The following is a 10,052-nucleotide window of genomic DNA, read 5'->3' as shown; positions in this document are numbered from 1 at the left end:
ATCTAAAAGCTTACCTCTTTTTTGTGTTGTATCATGATCCCAGATGACAGTTTGGACTTCGTTATTTTCCTGTGTTTTGTATCACTTCCTGTCTTGGTGCTCTTGTTTTGTCAGTATTTCCTGTTTGGTCTCTGTGTTTTGCAACACCTTTGCTTTCTGTTTCTTGTCCTGCTCGCACACTTGTTACCCATTGTTAATTACTTTTATTTAGTTCCACCTTGTTCTCTCCTTCAGTGCTGGTTCATTATTTAGCAGTGGCGGGCCGTGCGTTTCCCACCTAGGCCTTCAGTTATCTCCGACTTCAATAATTACCTCTCAAAATACCATAAGTGATGTCACCACATGATCATTGCTGGAGAAATATTATACAGGAACACATTTAAACCCTACTGTCTATTGAAACACATCAACTGTATACAAAACAAGTTATTTTCTGGCGCATTTAAAATAAATTAAAATACATCAGCAATTAAAACATATACCGTAAATTTCTCTGTTTGGCTTATGCAAGCAGATAAACATTATGGGTCAATAAAGTTTGATTCAAAGTACACACTTCTCAAAAATATATATTATATATATATATATATATATATATATATATATATATATATATATATATATATATATATATATATATATATATATATATATATATATATATATATATATATTAACTGCCCTAACCACATGATGGCGACATGTAACAATGTTAATCAAATGACAAGCATGACACACTTTAACAACAAGAGTTTACAACTTTTAGTTGTAACAGAACAGCAACTGTCAACAACTTGTGATCTGATTGGCTATCGCAACTGTCTCTCAACTCAATGTGTTCTCAAATTCATCCGCCAACGGTCCCGATGAGTATCCAATCACAGGACGCGTAAATATCACGTTCAACGTGAGGCCATCTAGAAGGCCTTACTGACAACAACTCGTGATCTGATTGGCTATCGCAACTGTCTATCACTGTATGTCCCCGTTTACTTACAGTGCACTGACGTCTGCATTGATGATTCGGAAGGCCTCTGGCAGATTTGGTACAGCATGGCAACATAAGCCAGATGAATTCTGATTGGATACAAACTAAAACTAAAAACAACTGCACTGGAACAAGCATAATATGACATGAAGAGATTATGAATAATTTGAGATATTTAGGGAAAGTAAATAAAAAAATAATTTTATATTTAATTATGATCATGATTTCTGGTTATGTTAGGCCAGCAGAGAAGGCCTTGCTGGCCCTGACGGCACACCACTGTTATTTAGTGTATACCAAAGTGCTCTGTTGCCTTCGAGTTTCCTGCTAGACCTGTGTTACAGTTATTCTGCTCGGATCTTAATTAAACAACCTTCTGCCTGCACAACCATTGCCTTCTCTGCACTCTGGGACCACAGCAACAGCTGACATGCACCAGAAAAGAGTAGGAATAAACGGGCAGTGTACCAAAGCTTTAGGCAAAAACTGGACAGTTAAAAACTTTACCACCCTGGATCCGCCCCCTTCATTCACACTGTCAGGGGATTGAACCAGAGTCCACAGATCGAGGTCAAGCGCGCTTAGCCACTGATCCAAAAGACAGAGGTGTCAGCTCATTGTCCAGCATGACTCTGAATGCATTAGGGAGAGCTGTTTTACTAGCGCTAAACCTCACTCTTATCGAGTCGAGAGTCTTAGCCAAAGAGTTGTCAGCTCATTGTCAAGAACGACCCTTAAGGCATCAGGGAGGGAGCTTTTACCAAAGTACCAGCTGTACCAGCTGCACCAGCTGACAATTTCAAAGCTGCTTTCCAAACAACTTTTTGTTTCCTCTACATGATCCGTCTTGCAAGATGTACACAACACTAAACTTCTGTCTCATCAAGTCGAGAGCGCTAGCCAACGAGCTTCCATCTCATGGTCCAGCTTGACTCGAAAAGCGTCAAAGAGGGAGGTTTTACAAACACTTAACTTCACTCTCATCGAGTGAAGAGCACTGGCCAAAGAGTTGTCAAATCATTGTCCAACACAACCCTTAAAGCGCCAGGGAGTGAGCTTTTACGAAAGTACAGTACCAGTGTCACCAGCTGACAAAACACATTTCAACGCTACTTTCCAAACAACTTATTGTATCCTCTCCATGATCTGTCTTCCAAGATGTATGACAGATAAAACACCCTTAAAAAAATAAAAAATTGCCATGTACGATGATCAGATTATGATGAGTGATTGTGAGTCTTTTCGCTGGGTGTGGAATTTCAGCTACCATTACATTGAGTACTGTACTTTTAATATTTGGTATGTCTGTAGTTCTGTCATTGATGACAATTAATAAGGTTCAAATGGCCATTTTTTTATTTTGCACCTTGAGTTGAAGTTGAATATACAATAATATATGAAGGTAAATGTGTTAATTATCACTCTGTCATCATGCATCATGTTCACAAAACACTCACTCACATTCCATACCAAGATGAATACATTTAAAATAAATATTTACATTTTGGCCAAAAAAACAACAAACGGTGAATTAATAATCAAAGTTTCCAAGAATGCCAAAAGAAAACAACAACGGAGGATTCAAGCAGTATTGTACAAATATTGCATGTTCAATAAATTAGTAATTTAAAGAGCGCGCACCAAATGGTTTTCTCCTACACCCTTGCCTGTTCGTGAACGCACCCTGGTCCTATCCAGGAAGTGGAGTGACGCTGGCGCGGATGTTGAAAACAAGCCCGGGTAGATTGTAGTTATACTGCGACACAAACCGACAACGGACCAATAAACAAACTTACCTCCACCATTTCTGGGCTTGGATACAACATTTGTGTTAAACAACTAGAGACGCAGCATCCATGGGATATGGAATTATCTGTAATTATCAAGAAAATAGGTAAGGCTGCAGTGTTAGCCATGGTAGCGTTGCTTGGCTCGCTCACTTTACTGTGAGCGAGTATATAAAAGTGTTATTAAGGTTATTTTGATTCTTGTATACAATCCATTTATGAAAATAAACGTTATGTATGCTTGTAGAGTCGACTACGTGTTAGTTTTGTCTTACTGACGCGTTTTGTTGCACTAGTTGAGCTATCGAAGTTAGCAAAACTCCCTCTAAAAATACTCAAATGAAATTGCATTACTAGCATACTGTTTTTTTTCAACTGAATATGTTGTTTGTGTGACCAACAGCCCACTCTTTAGTGGAGATAAGAGTTCGTGCATTGAAGAGCATTATGTGCAAGCTGAAGCACTCCCTGATTACCATCTCTGACATCGTTCAAGAGAGGATGCTGTTCGTGCATCTTTTGGAATGGTTCAATTTCCCAGAGGTGCCCATGCAGGAAGAAGTCCTGGAGCTACTTTTGACTTTGTCCAAGGTAGATGACAAAGACGATCAAAGCTCATGTTTTATTTCTGGCATACTTTCATTAGTTGTTTTCTTTCATCCAAGCATCCAAGTGCGGCACAGATGCTGATAGATGTCCAAGCAGAGGATTTCCTCACCCAGCTATCTCCTAATGTGGAGCCGAGACTACGAGCTGTCATCAACGCAACCATGGATCAGCTGTTCCAGCTACCTGAGCTAATCACCACACATGCTGCGCCACCAGGTTCGACATACAGTTAATATTATTGTTTTAAATCCAGATTCTTAACATTCTGTGATATTTCTACAGTATCCACAGAATTACCATCTGATGGTCATGATCTCACTCGAGGGTATTTCCAGAAGAATGCGCAGAACCATGGGGATTTACCGCCTCTGAAGATTGCAGGCACTGATATATTTCAAACAGTATTTATTTTTTAGTATAATGCCTACTTAGTTGCTCATCCTTCTAATTTGTATGCAGTGCAAGATGCTGTGCAGTGCTTAAAGTTTTCTGTGTTTCCGTGGCTGACTTTGACAAACACAGACAGACACATCCTGTCCTCCAACGAGATGTGAGTAACACAATTTTTTCTGTTATATGACAACACGGGCTGTAGACGTTGGTTTAATTTAATTATTTTGAAAAAGTTCTCTAAGGAGCAGCAACCCCAGCTTGGTGCGGAGCACGTGCGAGATACTGTGTGACGTCATTATGCAGGACTTCCCTGCTGAGATCTTCCTGCAGAGGCCTAACATTGCAAAGGTGTGCTCAGAGTGAAACAAAAGCACAACTGGCCCATTCCCAAGTACACACTTGAAAGCCAGCTGTGCATCTGCACAATCCTAATGAGAAGCAAGACAAGGGAGTTGTGTGTCTTATGTGGCCAAATATGCACATAATATTAAAAACATGTCTCTGTATGATGTGGTGCAGTTCTACACCACTACAATTCTAAACACATTTTTATATTTAGTACCAGTTTTTATAAAGGAATCTGCTCTTTTTATTGAATGTACTTTATTAGACTTCTTCTGTCCTATCATATTCTGTCCATGTCAGAACCTTATCCTTGTTTATAAAGTGCCGTACTGCACAACAAGTAAAGGCACACGTGCTAATATATTCCTGCGTGTATCCTAAATCTATCATGTTTTATGGCTTCTCTGATTACATATTTCCCTGTCTTCAGACACTTCTGTCCCTGCTGAGGCTGGGGTCGGGTAAAGGTGAGGCAAGTTACCTCCACTTGCAGGCGCTCTCCTGCCTGAGGCAGCTTTGCGTGGGGCTGAGGCAAAGGCTGCGCTTTCATCAGGATCCCAGCTTCCGCTCAGCGAAGCAGGGTGGCGCCGCTTGTGAGTTACCGTCAAGACGGTTTGTTTTTTGCAGGCATGTTCTTTTAGAGATTGTGTGCAAACGCCAACAGTTATGGGAAAACAATTTTGAAACTAATATCATGTTAAAAAACATGTTATATATGCAGTTATGCTACTATATTATTTTATTAAATGTTCTGCTTTATTAGTTGGAATGATAATTAGAAAGTGCTATGATGTTATAGAGCAGGAGTGTCAAACTCGTTTTCACTGAGGACCACATCGCAGTTATGGCTGGCCTCAGAGGGCCTCTCGCAACAGTGAGTAATACATGCATATACATGTATAAGGAGTCACCTCATGATCTTATTACACAATTGCCTATACATTAGATCATTATACTTTTTTTTACGTACGCCATAAAAAAAAAATCTGTAGACTTGCAGCTTAATTGGCAGAAATTTCTTGTAGAATTCAGTGGGTTTTTTTTTTGTTTTTTTTTTACAGCATATTACTGTAAATGGAAAAAAAATAGTACCGCTGTTTTTTACTGTAAAATTCTGGCGACACAGCGGCCAGTTTTTCACAGTAAAATCTATATTTGTTATTTTTTATGTTGTATTAATGTAAATAGAAAAATGGTACCGCTGTTTTTCAGGGTAAAATTCTGGTGACTGGTGGGCTAATTTTTTTAAATTTTTTAAATTTTTTATACTGTAATAGCTGCTATTTTTAAAATGTACAATATAATGTAAAACTTGCTTTGAAGCAAAAAGTCAATTAGATAATAGTTTTTTATTTTAATAAAAAAGTTTGTAATGTATGATCATTTTTGTTACATTATTAGAACACACTAAACTAATAGTTCATTATTATTATTACAGATTATAACTACTTTCCAACCTAAATTCATACAAATGTAACTAACAAATGTAAATGTATTATTACAGATTCATACATAAGTCAAGTAGATATTTAAGTATTTATTTTTATTATAAGGAAAACAAATGTAGCATATGATGATATAAAATTTGATACATTACAGCTTAATATGTTGAATAAAAATATATGCAATTGCATGAAGTACATGTGTTTTTTTCTGTCAAAACAGACAGAACCAATGTAGCTTACCGTGTTGAATAAAAATATATGCAATTGCATGAAGTACATGTATTTTTTCTGTAAAAACAGAAATAACTAATTGATTTAATAAGATAAAGTACTTTATTGACGCATATAATTTCCAGGCTTTCGCGGCCTACATAAAATGATGTGGTGGGCCAGATCTGGCCCCTGGCCTTAAGTGTGACACATGTTCTAAAGCTTCTAACTGCATCGTAACGTTTCTTTTCCATAGTTTTACTTTGAAGCATTTATCGAAAAAAAATATTATTTTAACAACAAAGAGGGTTGGGAAAATAATTGCTAATCTGTTTCTAACTAGCTATAGCAGTGGTTCTTAACCTTGTTGGAGGTACCAAACCCCACCAATTTCATATGAGCATTCACCGAACACTTCTCTAGTGAAAAATAAAATGTTTTTTTTTTTTTTCAAATTCAAGACAAAGTTATGTTTTTTTACTGGTGCACAAAATGAACCGTGCGTAAACATCACCTTGTTCAAAGAACAAAACCAACACAGTGCATGAACTCACAACAAATTACACACCTTACACACATTACCATGAATTGATTAAACAAGTTGAAAAACTTATTCGGGTGTTACCATTTAGTGGTCAATTGTACGGAATATGTACTGAACTGTGTAAACTGTACTGTTTCATATAATGTATTCTCTTCCTTTGCAATCTGCTAGTAAAAGTTTAAATCGATCAATCAAACAACCTGCAAATCAGATGGAAAATTAGAGGGAACATTGTTTGGGGGTATCCATAATACGCTGATAGGGAGAAGTTTTTATTTACTCGATAAGTCGGATGTGTCTTTACCTTCGTGGCGGAGGCTCCGCCGAACCCCTGAGGCCGACTCACCGAACCCCTAGGGTTTGATCGAACCCATGTTAAGAACCACTGAGCTATAGTAATCCATCCATCCAATAGTACGTTTTATTTGTAATGCAGCTTACATTCCAGAGAAATGTATAAATGCAAAGTGCCACAGCATTTAGGAGTTGGCTAACATATACGTTTGCTTAAAATAGATACAAGTATAAAAATACAAAACAAATACAGAGACTTACATCAGCTTTTTTGCATTTTCCCCCAACATAGTTTAGAAAATGTCACATGTAAGATTCATGTATTTTTTTTTTATGTGACCATTGGTGAGTATGTAGTAAACTGCAGAGAGTACAAAAGCGCACACTGCGTGTGCTAAATAATTATATTTGTATTTTCTCTTACCCATATTGTGGGCCGTCTGATGATCAGCACATATTCTGCATATTCATAAAGACATGATTGCACTCCTTATTTTGCTCACTTAAGAAATGCAATCCTCTGCACATGAGTTTAGTAGCTTTATGTGTGCTACCAAGTTTGCACATGTCTGAATACATGCAAACCTTTAATCAGATCCTAAATATTATATGCTTTGCCTTGGTTGTTAAGATCCCATGTCCCAGAACTCCTCCTACTCCCAGGAAGTACAGGGAACCCAGCGTTCTCAGGGTTCTTCTCCAACCGCAGTGTGCTCTCCTCGGCCATCTGTAGTCGGCGGAACAGGCCAGAGAGTCAGCGGGGATGGCCAAGATGGAGATGCATTTTCCAACAGGTATGCATGATGATAATGATTGTTATATGATGGTGTGTAGGCTTTTATGACCCCCTAACCTCTCATAGGCTTAATCCTTGCTTTTTTCTCCTGTCTGTTGCTCATCCAGTGGCAGCTCACACAGAAGTGCAGCAGCAGTCCAAGCAGCCAGACAGACACCTCTGTCCCCGGCAGACGCGGCTCTCCCAGACCTGGATGTGGAGGATCCCCCGGAAATGCAGTTGCAGCAGCTCACGTTAGCTCAGTTTACTGTCGCCACTCTAGAGCACGCCATACCGCTGCTTAAGACAGGTAAGAGGCAGTGTGTGCGCTCACTACCTCCACCAGTAGCTTGCCAAGACATCTCAGTTGTTCCCCTTTTTTCCCCTTCATATTTCACAGAGGGTTCGCATGTGTTCTGTCGCGTTCTGGAGCTGCTGTTCGACGCCGTCCTCCTGCTCGGGGACAGCGTTTGTGAACTGGTCTGGGATGATTGCAGCCTGGTGGGGATGGAGCTGGCAAGTCAAAACGCTACTTGTGACAGCCTCTTATGCAGATGAATGGATACACTTCACTAGAGGGGGTTGGGGGTGGGGGTGTACTTGGGTTTTGCCTCATGCCAATTTGCCACAGAAGCATACGGTGCTCTGCAGGCAAGGAGCACTTGACGCATTTGATTATGCAGAAATCATTTTAGAAGGTGCAGTTTTGCTCCAAGAAGCCCCTCACAAAATGTGCAATAAGTTCAAGGCTCTGTTTTTTTGTTTTGTTTTGTTATTGTAGTTGTGCACCGTGTACTTTTGTACATTTTGTGCAGTTAAATTGCGATTCCTGCAAGATTTGGATGCAGTGGAGGCATAATACTGTGTTTGTAAACCTGCCTGGTGTTTTTAGACAGTATATAATTTATTTTGGACCATCTTAAAGCGGGCCTCACTTACCCATCTTCCCCCCCTTGTGATTATGTTACTCTGCAGGTAACCTCATACTGTACACTTGTCAAGCATGGTGGCCCCTCAGGCCCTCTGCTGTTTAATACATGCCATACCACGTCTTGTGGCTTGTTTTGTCATATTAATGTGGTGTTTTTGTGTGCCAGGCTGTTTTTTTAGGGTCCTATGGGAGCACGCTTTTCTGATGTAGTTGTGCAAACAATAAACAGAACATCTACTGCCCCCTGCTGGTATTAATCATCACTGTGCTAGACAGAACAAAGTGGCTGAGAATAGATTGCTCCAGTTTATTCATTGTGAGATAAGATGGATCTGTATGTGGTCCAAAAATAACCCTCAAATCCTCCTTTAGATTCAATCCCTTATGCGTGCATCAAACAAATATTTTCTTTGGATCCCAGCCGCCTCTCTGCACTGGTGTGTGGGAACATTCAAGTGATGGAACATTTGTGTTTTTTGTTTTTAGAAGGAGAAGCTGCAAGCAAGCATGGACTTGCTAGCGGATGTACTCAACTACCACCAGGACGACGTCAGTGATTATCAAGTTTACCACAGAGTGGCATACACAAGTTTGGCTGTATTCACCATTAAACTCCTACAGACCATACTCCCTCCTGAAAAGGTGCGTTTGTCAACTTTTCCTTTGTCGGTTATTGATTTGTTGAGAAAAACAATACGCGTTTCATCTCACAGGCTGGTAGCAATCTCCCCAAGAATGCAGCAACAGCTATTTTTGACCTTTGCCTGGACAAGTCGTTTGCAATGGCATTACCCAGTGTACAAGAGACCGCAGTGGCCTACCTGGAGCAGGTAAACTCTGACAGCCACGAGCTTTATGGTAGGATGACCCGTGCTGCTCTCTCGATGGAATCCACTTGCAGCTTCCTCAAGGAGGCCCGGGCTGAGGTAGGCACTGCAGATTGTTGGTATGGCCTTAAATCTATGTCACGGTATAAATTGTACCCTCCTGCGATAACTATATATATATCCCAATATATTATTTGGCACAAAAATTACAATATAACCATTTCAAAACAGATTAAAAGGCTCCTAATTTGGCTGCTGGCTTATGTATTGTTTTGTCAAAACCAATATTAAACGACTTGCTAATTACTTTCTGTTATGACATGGTTTTGTCTACACTTCTGTTAAATGTAGTTCTTATTCTGTTGTTTGGCCAATTTACATTATTTTGTACAAATGTGGGTTTCAAACCAATTAGGAGTTGACCGATTATCGGCTAATATTTGGTATTTTGATGTCGGTGTCGGCCTTTTTTAAATATATTTATTTTTCATTTAGCAACTACAACAGAACTACATCATCAGATACAATATCAACACACATGATAGCAGTATTTAAAAAAAGTGAAGTAGATAGTAATAACCCAGTATTAACAATGAACAACAATTGAAAGGCAACCTTTTGCCATGCATAGGAAAAGTGCCCTCTTTGCTGCAACCTAGTTTTCTTTTTTAATTAATTTAATAATTAAAATTACTCTCTCGGTCAATGATATGTTTCAATATCTGACAGGGCATTTATTTGAGTTCTTGTGGGAACTCTTCCCCAGCCACCATTCATTGGGGTGTTACAATATTGACGGACAACAACGTACAGAGATGATCCGTGGTGTTGACGTTACGTATCTATTATTGGAAACTCAACACAGCCATGACATTATGTCCTTCACAATTGTATGTAAACTTTT

General features: G+C 39.2%; 1 protein-coding gene across 1 annotated transcript in view; it reads left to right on the top strand.

The window, feature by feature from the left end:
* Positions 1–2,688: 2,688 nt before the first annotated feature.
* rttn (rotatin) overlaps positions 2,689–10,052 on the top strand; it is a 91,415-nt gene continuing 84,051 nt past the window's right edge. Inside the window, exons 1-12 of the mRNA XM_061965622.2 lie at positions 2,689–2,882; positions 3,179–3,366; positions 3,441–3,600; positions 3,667–3,765; positions 3,844–3,934; positions 4,011–4,125; positions 4,553–4,715; positions 7,247–7,409; positions 7,519–7,700; positions 7,791–7,906; positions 8,808–8,963; positions 9,035–9,247. Coding sequence (XP_061821606.2) covers positions 2,852–2,882; positions 3,179–3,366; positions 3,441–3,600; positions 3,667–3,765; positions 3,844–3,934; positions 4,011–4,125; positions 4,553–4,715; positions 7,247–7,409; positions 7,519–7,700; positions 7,791–7,906; positions 8,808–8,963; positions 9,035–9,247 — 1,677 coding nt within the window. The 5' untranslated portion in view covers positions 2,689–2,851. The remainder of the gene's footprint in view (positions 2,883–3,178; positions 3,367–3,440; positions 3,601–3,666; positions 3,766–3,843; positions 3,935–4,010; positions 4,126–4,552; positions 4,716–7,246; positions 7,410–7,518; positions 7,701–7,790; positions 7,907–8,807; positions 8,964–9,034; positions 9,248–10,052) is intronic.

The sequence above is a fragment of the Nerophis lumbriciformis genome, linkage group LG07 (assembly GCF_033978685.3).
Source record: "Nerophis lumbriciformis linkage group LG07, RoL_Nlum_v2.1, whole genome shotgun sequence".
NCBI lineage: Eukaryota > Metazoa > Chordata > Actinopteri > Syngnathiformes > Syngnathidae > Nerophis > Nerophis lumbriciformis.
The sequence above is the reverse complement of the archived record's forward strand: the minus strand, read 5'-3'. Positions and strand labels throughout refer to the sequence as shown.